The sequence below is a fragment of the Papilio xuthus genome, unplaced genomic scaffold (genome assembly GCF_000836235.2).
Source record: "Papilio xuthus unplaced genomic scaffold, Pxut_1.1 DF827570.1, whole genome shotgun sequence".
NCBI classification, from domain to species: domain Eukaryota; kingdom Metazoa; phylum Arthropoda; class Insecta; order Lepidoptera; family Papilionidae; genus Papilio; species Papilio xuthus.
Genome location: NW_013531079.1, coordinates 1,560,825 through 1,575,764, shown reverse-complemented (window position 1 = coordinate 1,575,764; position 14,940 = coordinate 1,560,825). Strand labels below are relative to the sequence as shown.

Sequence of the window (14,940 nt, the reverse complement as noted above, 5' to 3'; positions counted from 1 at the left end):
TAATAGCTAGTATACACGAGATACATACGATTCGGTCGATTAGTGAGTGAATGAAAACAACATTCGATAATTATGGATACTCGTTACTTGGTATGAGAATTCGTCTTTTTGTTTCGAATCGAATTTACGTAGCGTTACGATTTCGATACGAGTAATAAATTTGATGCGATAGTTTTTTTTTTTATTTTTTTCTTAATAATCTGGCGTAAAATTAATATAAAAACTTCGACTTATCCTTTCATACTCAACACCTTATTATTATTTTTTTCTAAAAACTTTGTAAACGGCTATTACTTGGCCTTGCCTTTAGTCTTAATAAGGAAACGTCTAGAAAAATAAAGATACGGACTGCCACATATTTTTGTATACGTTTGTATATGTTTCGTAAGTAAACCAGCGCTTAATCGACCGATTCATTAAAATGATAAGTATTTTATTCGTTCCATATACAGTTTTGGGACATAAAATTAATCTTAGTGTAATATAGCAAAGATGTGTCTGTGAAAAGAGAAGTATTGGTTTGGATGGTTCAATGTTTGGCAAAAGGAATGTCCAGATAAGCTCGATGTCGACGTGATGACGATGATATTGAGCAAAGACGTAGAACATAGTCTGGTCTTGGACGTAGTCGCGACTGCTAGCATTTTAATAAAATATTAGTTCTATACATAAAACAGTTATCCGTAAAGATTTAAGCGAATCGTGCAAACTATATTTTGCACGGTCGGCCCAAACACACGTGGCTTACCCATGTTTACGACTTCGAGTTATGGCGTTTATGATGGATGGCCTCATGTTTATGGTCAAATGTCCATAATTAGTGGAGCCGACGCCGCTTCAATGCACTTTATGGTCTAGGGCGGTTGTTCATCGACCACTTTCACGCCGTATACCAAAGGCGAATGCATAGATTGCAATTAGCTTGATTTCGAATGTTTATTACTGTTATACTATTATTTTAATTTTCTTAATCTTAATTTATTCATAAATTATAACAAATGTAATTTAATTTGGAATGAATAAAATAGTATCGCGTAGGTTTACACAATCTCTATTTTCGTAGTAAGCTTTTTAGTCGCGCAAAATTATACGAAACATCCAAAGTAAACTATGCACTAAAAAGGGCAAAATCTAACAAGAAAAAAACCTTATCACCGTTTTTTGTTATAACATAAAAGCAGTTTCAGAATAACTGAATAGTAATAACGTTTTAGAATACCGTTTAAATGTTCCCATCACACGTACTTTAGACATAAAATAAGAAACGTTACGAGCAATTAGTGACTTCGCGCACCTCTGCGAAATTCATTAACCGGTGACATTCGGCCAGGGGTTAGGGATATGGCTTACATAGATTTTATGGCAAAATATTATATGGCTGAAACAATATACCTACGTATTATAACCCTACATTTTACAAAAAAAGTTTTATGAAATAAACATACAAAAAATTGCGTCGAGGAAGCGCAACTACTTAGGCAAAGAAATTGACACACAAAACAAGATACAAACCGGCAAGTAGGCGACAAGAATAATTGACACTATTTTTAACAAAGACTGGATTTTCCGTGTGCTAATATAATTTACTTTCAGGTTTGCTCATTTAGTTTGATAAGTTTGTAGCCCAGCCCTTTAATACATTTGGACAATAATCTTACTAATATTTTAAATGCGAATGTTTTGATGGATGGATGTTTGTTTGAAGGTATCTCCGGAACGGCTCCACGGATCTCGATCAATCTTGGCATACATATAGAACAAAGTCTGGAAGAACACATAACCTCCTTATAAGGGTTTTTTAATACCGCGCGGACGGAGTCACGGGCGACAGTTAGTATTTGATAAAGGCCGAATATATTGTAATAATGGCTAAGATAAGCATATCTGAATCTGCAGGCAATAGTTAAATAAATGTAACACTCTGATATAAAAATATCGTGTAAATCGTCGTGTAAAACAAATAAAACTAACCCTCAGTCGTTTCCCGCCTAATTAAATGTCATCAATACACGTTTGTTATCGCTGACAATTTCCGGACATTGGTAGGGATGTGACATGACCAGCAGGTAACAAATGTCATACCCCGGGGTTAACGATTGTTATCTGAGATTCAATCTTATTATCTGGACAGTTACTCTTTTAATTGGAGGAATTAGATCAAAAAGCTTACAGGATGTTATTTATATTTTAAGAACTAAAAATTTAGTATTGTTCATATAATAATATATAAAATTCTCGTGTCATAATTTTCGTTCCCACAGTCCTCCGAAACGGCTTGACCGATTCTCGTGAAATTTTGTGAGCATATTGAGTAGGTCTGAGAATTGGCCAACATCTATTATTAATCCCGCGCGGCCGGAGTCGCGGGCGACAGCTAGTTTACCTATATATTTCTACCAAAGAGTAAATAAATTGACAGACTAATCGTTGGTTTCTGAGACCAAAATCTCTGTGAAAAATATATAGTCTTTTCTGTCGTTATCTTTGTCAAAACACAGTCACAAACACCCACGGTAAAACGGTTTTGCTTTGTTTTCTCTTCTTCTACAATACAATAACAATATTCTTGGTTTTTGGACAGTGAAAAAGGAATTCTGTATCTTTATTCCATTTTAACCTAATCCTAGCACGGGTGCGTTTCGAGTGGTTTGCAATGTGCCGAAAGAAATTAGTTCCATATTTTCCCACAACACGACGAGTGTTTTTATCTTTCTGGTAAAGGTAAAGGCATGCAAAGTTTTTATTCCTACCAATTACCAACTAATTAAATTTTATAACCACTGATGGTTAATAGATAGTTGTACTGTGAATTTAAACAACCAGTTTTTTTCAATATTATTGAAAAGTATGATAACATCACAAACGCAATAACATGCCAAAAGGACATTAACAGTTCTGTCAGACAATATAACGTCGATATCAAATATTCATGATTGCCAACACGTTACCCTGTTTGTTCGCGCAAGCAACACCGAAGCGCGGCAATTATTTATAACATGACCAGGAAAATAGAAAGCTTCGAAATGTCGCGCCAAAGGTATCATACTAATTTCTTGTAATGGCAACAACAACTTCAGTAAAAAGAAAAAGTCATTGACATTACGAACTGTCGTCATTTTAAGGATATGCAGCATATTCATGATTTGTTGTGTCAAAATATAGAAAAACATTCTTAGCTGCGGAGAAAATAAGTATTTATATATTTAGAACTAGCCAGTCACCGCCAGTATATGCGCACGGAATTAAAAAAAACTGAATTCGTAGCCTATGTGTTCGTTCAGGCTATCTTCTACATCTATGCTAATTTTCGGCGAGATTCATGGAGCCTTTCTGGATATACCTTCTAACATCTATCCATACATCTCAAAATTCGCATTTATAATATTAAAACGATAGTATAAGTAAGATGTATAGACGTAGATGAAGAAAGTTACAATATTAAATGGATTGTGACGTCCTACCGATAGTTTTTCTATTTTTCTGGTCAGCCTATATTTTGAAATGAACTCGGTGTTGCGCGTATTAAAAATGATAATAGCCGTTTATTCTATACTGGTAGCACACTCGCATTCGTTTGCCAGGAATCGTTTAAAACACTAAACATATATGTTGAATTGTTTCTTTTTTGAATTTCAATGTGTTAATTGTTATTTATGGTTAGTACATACTAGACTTGAATGCACGACCAGTATTTTCATATTTACCGTTTTAAAGTAAACTGTCATGAACTCTTTAAAAAAAACATTAAAAAAAAAACAAAAACATATTGTTGTCTCAGTTTTTTCAATGAGAGTAAGAGAAATGAAGTTACGTTCTTTCACAAATGTTTTAGCAATAAGAATTTAACATATTAGGACATAAAATATTCTTAAAAAAGTAAAGGCGCGAATGAAAGCGTCGATTAATAAATAAAACAAAGGCTTAATGTCGTGTAATTAGTTCATTTCGATGTCACAATCGCGGGTCGAATCGGGTGGCAATTTGTAATAGTAATGAGTCGATTGGTCAATCGTTCGGTTCATGGGAGCCGCGGCACCTGTCACCTGTCACCCGAGCGCGATTCCAAACTTTAATAACACAGTCCCTAGACAAAAGTGGGGATGGCCCAGGTGTAGGGAACGCAAAAAATATGTAACAACTAAGTTTTACTTTAGTTGGAATAATTTACTACGTCAATAAAAAAAAGTCTTAAGTGATGATACTTTAAGATACGCACTGTTTAGTTCGATGTCCGTCGATTAATGAGGCACAAACTTGTTAATCATAGATTTTAGGTGCAATGCAAACGTCCTTATTCAATTCCCTAAATTAGTTTTAAATCTATTAAAGAAAACTATAATAATTTCAAGTCTACTAAAAACTTTTGTTAGTACTTTTAGACATTATTAGTTGGAATCCTTTGGCGCGAATTGCGCGCTTTCGTTACCAATTCAAGTGTCAGATTGCTTAGTGAGGGGACATAAACGTTGACATTTTAGCAAGGCTAGTGTTGCGCCAGTACACCGGCACAGTGTCGGATTTTCTTCCTAACAGTACTATCCTATCTAATTTTCTCTTTATCGATAGTCATATGTTTTTGTTTTCTAATTTTATCTATCATTCGTCATTGCCGTTATCATGTTTTCTTTGACGCAAATCATTCATATATAATACCTTTACCTTTAGTGCTGTTCTCAGAGAGAATGTTTAAGTCAGTCAAACATTACGCATACCGTTCAGTATCATAGCATGGATTAGTCCATGCGATGCCGGATTTGCAACGATAATATCCCCTTTATGGTCCTCCCGACGGATTACGCTGTCAATATTATTACGCGCCTCTTAATACCGTAAAGCTGCTTCATAAAACATATTGCAAATATTTTCCTATACAAACGAGTATCTATGGAAATTGCCGCTTTTGTGTCATATCGATATTAGTGTCATAAGATGTCTTATTTCATTTTATATGACAGTTTATCGATTTTAGATCAAACTTTGCATTGCACTTATATTTTTAGGTTATAAATTTATATTGTCATAAATAGCTTAAATTATTTTACCTGTTTACTATATTACTAATCTTGTTAATATAAATGCGAATGTTTGAATGGATGGATCTCGCTGAAAGGCATAGATGTAGAACATAGCCTGGAAGAACACATAGGCTACTAATTTACTTTTTTTTTGTCTGTGGGGCCGGACTCGCGACTGACACTAGTTGTCTTGTTATAAAAATATTCATTTGAATATTAAATTTAAACTTTCATACCAATGCATACGGATGCAATCAAATATATTCTTCCTTATTTACAATACAGTTATTTGTAAAAAATTGTCTTCAACATCATTACGGATCTTAGCCTATCATTAGTACACCGCTGTACGTAAATTGCGATATACAGTCACCTGTACCTGACACTTCCTGCAAATGTGTGATATATTTTTGCGGTTGTCATATCTAGAAAATATTTGCTAACTCTATAGCATGAATTGGGATGTTCAAACAACTAGAAATTTGCCTGAAAATGTAGACAAAACATACTGTCAGATATAGGACATTATAAACAGTATATAAATATAAATAAAAAATATTTCTTACATTTATTTGTGTACACTTATGGATTGCTTCATAATCACTTTAACGTAAACTTTAAACTTCGTACAGTTATTAAATAAATATTTAATAACAATTTATAACTAACAAAATCAAATTACCATCGAAGAACGCATTTCCTATAATAACGTTATGCAGTAATACACGAACATATTAAAGCAAAAACTACTTAAGTTTGTAATACACCTAAATTGGTCATAACTAAAGCCTTAATTAATGCCTTTAGAGGTACGGTACTTTTTTGATGTCAATAAAAACACGGCAGCTCCTAGATAACTAGTGAAGGCACCTGCAACACCGCATTAAGCGAATATTAACGGAGAAACGTCACATCTTCCTCCCTCGAATTAATATCGAATCAATCCGTCATTAAAGCAACGGATCTCACGCCCCGGCAAATTATCTTTCACCCCATCAGGAAGGTGGAAAGTCTAATAGAAATCGGTAATAAGAAACACTAATCGTCCACGCGTTTGTGGACAGTTACGAGCGCCATTTTGTTGCGTCTCGCGTAGCGGCCGGCGCAAAAACCGATATTGGATGTGTCAGAGTATGATTGATGCGCGCGCGCAGCAAAAAGCGTCGCGCAGAGAACGGGACGCCGTGACCGGCCGCCAGTCCGCTACCGGCGTACGCGGTCTCAGCTTCGCTCTCCACTATACCGTATTCTACACCGTATCGTCTAAGCCGTTTCAAATCGAAACTAATTTATTGCAAAGAATAGACTAAAGCTGTTATACTATAACTGCACGTTTGTCAGTACCCCGGTAAACGATCTGACAATCTGTCAAACTTTACGTGTTTGTCACATTATTTGACAACAAACAATATTTATACTCTTGTTCACATTTATATTGTTTACTGAATATCTTGATAAAACATTAAAAAAAAGGTTTAAAGAAATAACCATCAAATGCAAGAGTAATTCTAAAATATTGTATTTAAAATGATTTTCAAAATATGCATTTACATTCGTCCAAAATATTGTGACAGTGCCTTTTGTGGATACGTCAAAATAATTACAGTGTGACTGGCAACCTGCGCGGCCTACGATTAGAAAAAGAAAAAAAGACGGCGTTAAAATTGAGCGTTCAATAGGATATCGATTGAGCATCTAATAGCGTAATCACCAGTTTCCTACCAAAATTAACGCCTACCATATGCGGTGCGGTCTCGCCACACCTTACTACCGAAGGCTACTATTTAAACATTATCTTTGACAGCCTCCTTAAAAGACTAATAATTATTTTTTAAAGCTTGCATGCGAGTGCGTTCACGTAGCAAAAAATAGGATACATTTAATGGATTTCTGACTTTGAATTTCGATAATTGGCCGTTTGAATTAGACAATTTTAGGCTCATGCATTTCTTAGGAAAAATGCTGATGAAAACTTCCGACATTTGATATTAATATGGCTTAAAAATAACTCTTGAAATAATTCCATTAAAAAACGAATATGTAAATTGCCGATGGCAGAATAAAAATGTTGCTTTTGACTATGGCGTAATTTGACAGTAGTTTTTTTATTTTATTAAAATTTCTACGATACATGCTGCATTCTGCCAAAAAACAATAGAATGTTTCTTGATAAAAAAGCCGTCGAATATTTCGTGTTATTTATGAGTAGTTGATTAGTGTTGGAATTTTCATTAGACATATTATATCTTTAGTACACCCGATGTGTAATAAAATATTGGCAGTGAAATGATAAAGTCCGTGAGAATGGGACATCTGCTTGCAATAATAACTCGGCTTAGGCTCATTAGGCGACGTTAGAGTGCGCCTCTATCGGTATATCAGATTGGATACCAATGTGGCCCTACATCAAGATAGACGAGTTTGTTTTTTTTTATTTCTGAATATATGGCCATTTTATATTACGTTACTAGAGTTTATGTGACGTTTGTTTGTATTCCGGTAAAAACTTATGTTAAAATGAAATAGAAAAATCTAAACTAACAACTATTCATGGCTTTCCTCGGATGAATAGTTTCACTAAATTACCTAAATAAGAGAAATGCAAATTATTACAATACATAACAGGTGTGCAAAAAACCTCTTTTGAGAAATTTATTTTTAAATATGTAGATTTTATTACCCTGAATCTATTTTTGTTACTAGTTTTTTTTTGATAAACATGATTATTTCATTAAGATTTCAAAGATTGTATCTAGTATTATTTACGTACTCAGAGTTTTAGTTTAACACTAAGAGACATTCTTTCTGAAAAATTCACAACTATGAGTACGGTCCTAAGCAATAGTTTCATAAGTAAAAGAAGTGTGTAGAGACAATACTCGGATCCCGTTTATTCCCTACAAAGATTAACGTTTCGCATTTCCCATTATAAGAAAAATGTATGACTTTCACACTTTCGAGGCGGTAAATGACACGTTTCCCAGTAAATACAAACATCACGGTCGAGCGGCGTTATTAAACAGACATTAATGCTTGTTTCACACGAGGACAGAACCCTGAGGTAGTGCAGTAGGATACTACTGTACAACTATTACTAGAGCGCACTATTACAGTCAAAACAACAATTAAAAATACAAAAATGTATACATCACGCCACTCGCAATTCCTGACCACTTTTGGATTTTGCGACTTTTCCCATCAAGATAAGTTGGAGGCAATCATATCTGTCGTGCGACACGTGGGCGAGGTAAGATTCTATTGTCATTTTGATGGTCTGCAAAATTTTCGATTTTTGACGGACTCATAGGAGGACCTCTTCATTTGACACTCTGTGTCCAACTAATGGCCGACATGCGCCTAAAAACTTCTACCACTATCCTATTGCTCAGCCTCACTATACCGCCTTCGTGTAAAACTAGCATTAACGCGCGTGCACTGCTCATCACCGCCTCATGACATGTTAGTAATTCCGTGTTATTATCGACCTCTACGCGAATATTTACAGCTTTTCATCAACTTTTTTTAACGGCGTAACGTTCACAGAAGAATTAATAAGCGATTTTATTTGTCGTACTCGGACTTCGGTTATGTTTACATAATTCCAGTCCAGTGATCAAATCCAACGCTGGATAATAATTGCTAAAATGTAAACCCGCAGGGGAATTCACAAAGTGCATTCCAGTGTGGTTTTACATGTATTCCAGATAAAAATCCCTGGATTTTTAGTCAAATTCCTTGTACCAACAAATCTATCAAAAAAAATTGAAAAAACGTATTGTCAAACACCTTGTACCGGTCGCAAAATTCTGACATAGATTTTCAATAGGATTACAAACACTGCCTTTTTCTTTCACGCTCTTAAGATAAAAAAATCAATAACATTAACAAAATATTTCTTTCCAGCAAGTGGCAACACCAACTGTCGTAAAAAAGATACTTCGACTTAAGCAAGAGAATCCAGGAATGTTCGCATGGGAAATCAGGGAGAGACTGCTCAGTGCGAGAGTGTGCGAGCCCCACTCCATCCCCTCGGTGTCTTCAGTCAACAGGATTTTGAGGAACAGCGGTCTCGCCTGGAGTGATGAGGAACCGAGGAGTGGACATGGTAAGTATAATATTATATTTCCAAAGTGTTTCCTTTCCTTTTAAAATAATACTGGCTTCGATAAACCATTGTACATCCTATCTTGTCTTCCGTGTATTCCAATGGTACTGGATCATGTTAGGAATTGTTGGACTACAATAACAAGTTTAATACGCGTTTATTATTTATAGGTACATCCCTATATACCTATAATCTCCCCCTGGTTTTCGCGATTACACAACTAGTACTAGCGAACATTCCTTCCATTTTATACCTAGTTTAAGACAGAATTAGATAAATTCTTTGTATAGAATGACGCGCTTTAGTTCAAAACTCAAGTGTCAGATTGATGTAGTGAAGGGACGTAAGCGTGGATGTTTTAGTCGGTCTAGTATTGCGCCGATACACCGGCACATTGTCGGTTTTCTTAACAATAGTAATTTCTACGATAAACACGTAATATAATATTACAGTTCTACCATCAAGGATATTTTAGATAGCATGCTTACTTACCTTACGTCGCCCCTGCCGAAACAAACCTGTAACAAATATTTAAAAAATTACGTCTTTTATTCTCTTAAAAATGAGAGCGTCGGTGGCTCAGGGGTCAAGTACTTGACTTGCAATCTGCAGGTCCTGGGTTCAAATCCCGCCTTGTACCAATGTGTTTTTCGATTTCCGATTCACATATGTATGTACATTTATCCGACGTTCTTACGGTGAAGGAAAACATCGTGATGCAACCTGCACATATTTGGGAAGAAATTCAAAGATATGTATGAAGTCAACCAACCCGCATTTGGCCAGCGTGGTTGGCCTAATCGCCCTTGGGGGTACGTTTAGTGAGCTGATGAATATGTTTCTTTGTTTGTTTCTACAATGGAAACTTACAGAAATATGGTCCAAACTAGTTTCATTTTCTATTTATTACCGTACTAATTGACCTTTGCCGAAATATATAAATGTTAAAAGTAATAAAAAAGTCCGTCAAAATAACATGAAAAAGGTTATACTAATACTCATAAATATTACGTTTGGACATTTACGTTTAATTCATTTATCATTTAATCAAATATAATTTGATATTTAATTATTACAGTATAAGTACTACTGACACTTCAACGAGACACACCCAATGTTTCCCTTTAGACAGGTGCAAGGAAGTCAAACTTAACAATTTATTTTCTTATTTAATTATTCCGAAACGAGATAATCATACACTAAAGACATGTTAACTATTAAAAATACCTTGAATTACCCCCAATGTAAATTTATTAATCCTGATAATGGAAGTTAACAAAATTATTCTCACCAATAAATTGGATTTTTATACAAAGTTTATATTAAAAGCAGGAAGTTTTTTGTTCAAACTATTATATAGTTGCGCAAACAACAATAAATTATGCTGATTATAATGTTATTTGTTTCAACAATTACCAACATCATTTAAATAAATTATAATTTAAGTTTAGTAAGTGATAGCACACTAAAGTAACTTTCATTTGAATAGTTTTTTTTTTAAATCTAATAATCCTCAAAGATAACAAACACGCACAGATTATAAATTGTATTTACGTAAACATATGCGCACTTATGACATACTAGCTGTCGCCCGCGACGCCGTCCGCGTGTAATTAAAAAAATCTTAGTAAATAGTCTATGTCTTCCTCCAGACAATGGTCTACATCTGTGCCAAATTTCATCGAGATCCGTTCCGGAGATACGTTCAAACATCCATCCATCTAAACGTTCGTATTTATAATATTAGTAAGATACCTTAGTGCTTATAAGTATTTACAATTATTTAACGCATTCACTGCATTTCTATATTTAGTGCGTCTTATTCCGCCATTTTGTTATAATTTTTCATGTCAGTACAGAACGCAATGCATTTATTTATTCAAACAGAAGAAAAAAAATAACCTTAAAGTTATGATTTTCTCTTATTCTCTATTATTGTAAAGAGTTTTCTTGTCTTGCTTGTTCTGTGACTGTGTAATTTGATGAGTGTTCTAAAATACTAAATAAACTGTCTGGAACAATTCTAGTTTGTGAAGATTTATTTACATTGTTCCTATAAACAATATGTTTGTAAATATTCATATATTTTAAAATAAGTAACTGAATAATTTATTACGTATGTTGTCTATTTCTTTGTCTTATAACCTCCTTGCATGTTATTTAGTATTCCATTATACGACAAAGTTGTAAAATGTCGACTGTCTCGATTATTTTCTATGCTTTCACATTTAATTTGAATTGTTATTGATTAAAAACGGCACCTGTTAATCGTTTTTTATTCTTTTAAAACTTATTCTAATATCAACAGTTCTGTTATAAAGGAATCACCTTTATTTGATAATATCGTTTTTAATTAATAAGTATTTTTTCTTCAATTTTTAGGGACTTTCTTTTGAACATGTCAGTCCCATAAGACTTACTTTGAAAATGATTACAAGTTCATAAGCAAATATAAAAAGAATGCAAATAATAAATTTAAAAAAAAAACAATTTTATGAGACCTATATATACCATGCCGCAGACTCCATCTGCTAGGTCCGATAATGGTTTGGCCGAAATAGAAAGAACTACGCTAACTTTGATCAAGCAAATTATGGCGTAACATATTCATGTAAAATAATTAACTTTTTTCTTCTTTTCAGAACCATATCCTCAACCAGAGCTGTCTCCTAACGTAATGGACTACATGGCTTTGAAGACATCATTAACACCTACTTCACTACCTCCCCAACAAACAACACCGTACTTCGCTCATTCAGCTGTCAGAATACATCCATCGCAATCGGCAGACCCCGCTCAGATCTACGACAGAAGACTTGCCACGTCATGGCTCTTGGCCAATCAAGTCCAAGCTCAGGGGCTATTGAAACCTTACCCAATATCCCCTTGGCAGAGGATCATGATGCCATACCACACGGGCTCTAAAAGCTTTACCCCTTACCTCAATCTACACAGCGATCTACTAAACAGAATTAATACAGATGATGTTAAATCGGAACATTCCGAACACATATCGGTAGAAGCAAGTGACGATAGCACTGACCGGCCGGACGATGAACAAGACCATAAAACAAAAGAGAAAGAAAAAAAGAAAAATCCTTATTCAATTGAAGAATTATTAAAGAAACCAGATAAGATATCCAATCCGTATCCAATCGCATTCCAGAATATACCACGACAACCGAGCGGAACCATGGTCGAATATAATAATCAAGAAAAGAATTCTAGCGATAGAAGTTCACCAGCCAGTTACTGTTCCGTGCAAAGCGGAGTGTCAAATGATTGTTTCAATGAAACTGTTACTTCAGAAATAAAGGCGGGAAACTAAACTTTTTTTTAAAAAGTAAACGGCAAAAGAAGGCCATTGTTCATTATCTATTCTTTACGGCATATAGATAATTTATTAACACTTTCATAGTTCAAAATTAATTTTGTATTCTTTCAATTTTCAAATAAAAAATTTAGTAAACAAAAAATACTCTTACGTAGTAATATTATGCGAATGTAGTTTTTAAGTGTAATTAATTGTAATAGTTATAGATATAACGTTATTTATTAATTAAATTTTTAATTTAGTTAGCGCAAAAATTAAACTAATTATTTAAATAGGCAATGTACTATTAATTAAGATTTTAAAATAGCCTACGTAACTCGAATTCAGAATTCTAATAATTAGGTAGTGTAATTTAGTGATGTTTTCTGATAGAAAAAGTAGATATAATAAGTGCAAAGTCCAGTCAAGTAGTTTAATAATAGCAGTTGCTTACGACTTCATTAAAAATATAGCCACCGAGAGATAGTGTAGCTTGCCAACATTGAAAGAATTTTTCAAATCAGTTCTGTAGTTTCGGAGCTCAATGCTATCAAAAACAAAAATCTTTCTTCTTTATAGTATTAGTATAGATAAAGCTAACCCAATGCAAATAGGATATCTCCACGCATTGTATGTTTTTAAATTTTTCTGTAACATGCACAGGTTGCATAAAAAAGTTTTCTTTTATCAATAGCACTTCGGGCGATATTCAAAATATACATTGTTACAAGCCTGAGACTTGTAGGTTACAAGTTCATAGTCTTTGTGCTATAATCGCTTCTTCATTGATTAGGCACGTCAGGAAGCATGCTCTTCTGCCCAGTGCACCAACTTTTACGGCGTATTTGAAATAAAACGAATGGACTTTGTATTATGACTCTGTGATACTGTATAGAATTATGTTAAGTAAATTTAGCATTAGAATCATTATTAGATAGCCATATTAAGTATTGCTTTATATAAAAGATTAATAACCATGTAGATTGTAGTAAATATTAGAAATTATATATAATAGTTGTAAAAATATCTTTAGTGTAAAACAATAGATTTGAGTGATTCAAAATGGCGTTAATCTGGAAATATTTAAAAATATGATTGAACTAAAAGTTTACGGTTTTCGTAATTTTTCCTTTATCTGTGCTTTACGAGGTTGCTTCGTGTCAATTTTTTAGATATTAAGTACACGGGATGTACACTGTAGGTTGTGATTCAATTGCGAATGTCGAAAATTTGCGTAAATTTGTGTAAATTTGCGACATAAACGGTTGTATCTTTTGATTCCGTTGGCTTAGAAATGTTCTTTCTTCACAGCACCTAGCGACTAGACTTGAGTATTTAATATAAATTCCAGCTTCACGCTTTTTTGAGAAAAAAGGTCTTGACAGACAGACTGACGGACAACAAAGTGATCCTATAAGGGTGCCTTTTTTCCTATGAGGTACGGAACCTTAAAAATGAGCAGCAAACTCTTCTATAAATATATTTCTTAAATACATATACTAATTAACGACACGTTAAATTCTAAATCACACCGAAATATAATATTCAAAATACATTTTAGTCATGTTAATTTTTTATTTACAATTTTAAAATTTTGGGTGACGCCATTTTGTTCCATTTACGTAAATAAATAACAATGCCAATGTTGGATTTACACAACTAGTTGTTTATTACAGCACAATAAACCAAATATTGGAAAAACTGTCTTTTATTTTTCTTGCATGTGTAAACTAATCACGCTTTTGGAAAACCCAGTTAATAAAAGAAACCCATACAAACTCACATAGGCTAACCAAGAATATAAAAACCCTGTCTGGGTGCGCTATCGGCTTCTTCACTTTGTATTGTGCACATAGGAATTAGTTCTATAATTTTTCCGTAATATGAAAAGGGTTTTTATATTTCTGGTCATGGGTTAGACAAAGTGCATCGCTCTAAAGCGATGCCATAACGAACTTAAATGTATGGAGCTTAGTTTTTTTTTTTAACTTTTACAATAACCTTTGATAAGTCACGTGATTGTCGCGCGTCAATTCCATACATTTTGAAGTACACAATGGAATCGCTTCGAATCCAATGCATTTTGTCTCACCCCTCAGACTATACATAGGTACTTTAATCTCATAAACCGCATCCAAAAATAATTAAACAGTTGATTATCTAATATTTAAAAAAAATTGCCAAACGTAGAGTTCGAGTTCGAAATATTTTCAAGAAATATAATATCAATTTTAAAATAAAAAAAATATAGTTGGAAAAAGTGTGTTTCATTGAAAACAATTTCTTTTGTATAATAATAACATCGTGTGACTGAATCAAAGCTTTGCATGGAATCATAAAGTTTCCGGTTTGCGACGTATTTCCATAATACGCCTATTATGTTTTGTATTTGCATACTGTTGTAGCAATTACATAAAGCTTAATAGAAGTTAATGCATTACGATATGTATTATTTGACAGGGAATATTTAATAATCGTAGATTTCCTAATAGCATACCAGGTTTTAT

At 33.7% G+C, this 14,940-nt stretch overlaps 1 protein-coding gene across 1 annotated transcript in view; it reads left to right on the top strand.

Moving 5' to 3' along the window:
* Poxn (paired box pox-neuro) overlaps positions 1–12,513 on the top strand; it is a 42,731-nt gene extending 30,218 nt beyond the window's left edge. Inside the window, exons 4-5 of the mRNA XM_013313484.1 lie at positions 8,919–9,120; positions 11,763–12,513. Coding sequence (XP_013168938.1) covers positions 8,919–9,120; positions 11,763–12,448 — 888 coding nt within the window. The 3' untranslated portion in view covers positions 12,449–12,513. The remainder of the gene's footprint in view (positions 1–8,918; positions 9,121–11,762) is intronic.
* The last annotated feature ends 2,427 nt before the right edge of the window (positions 12,514–14,940 follow it).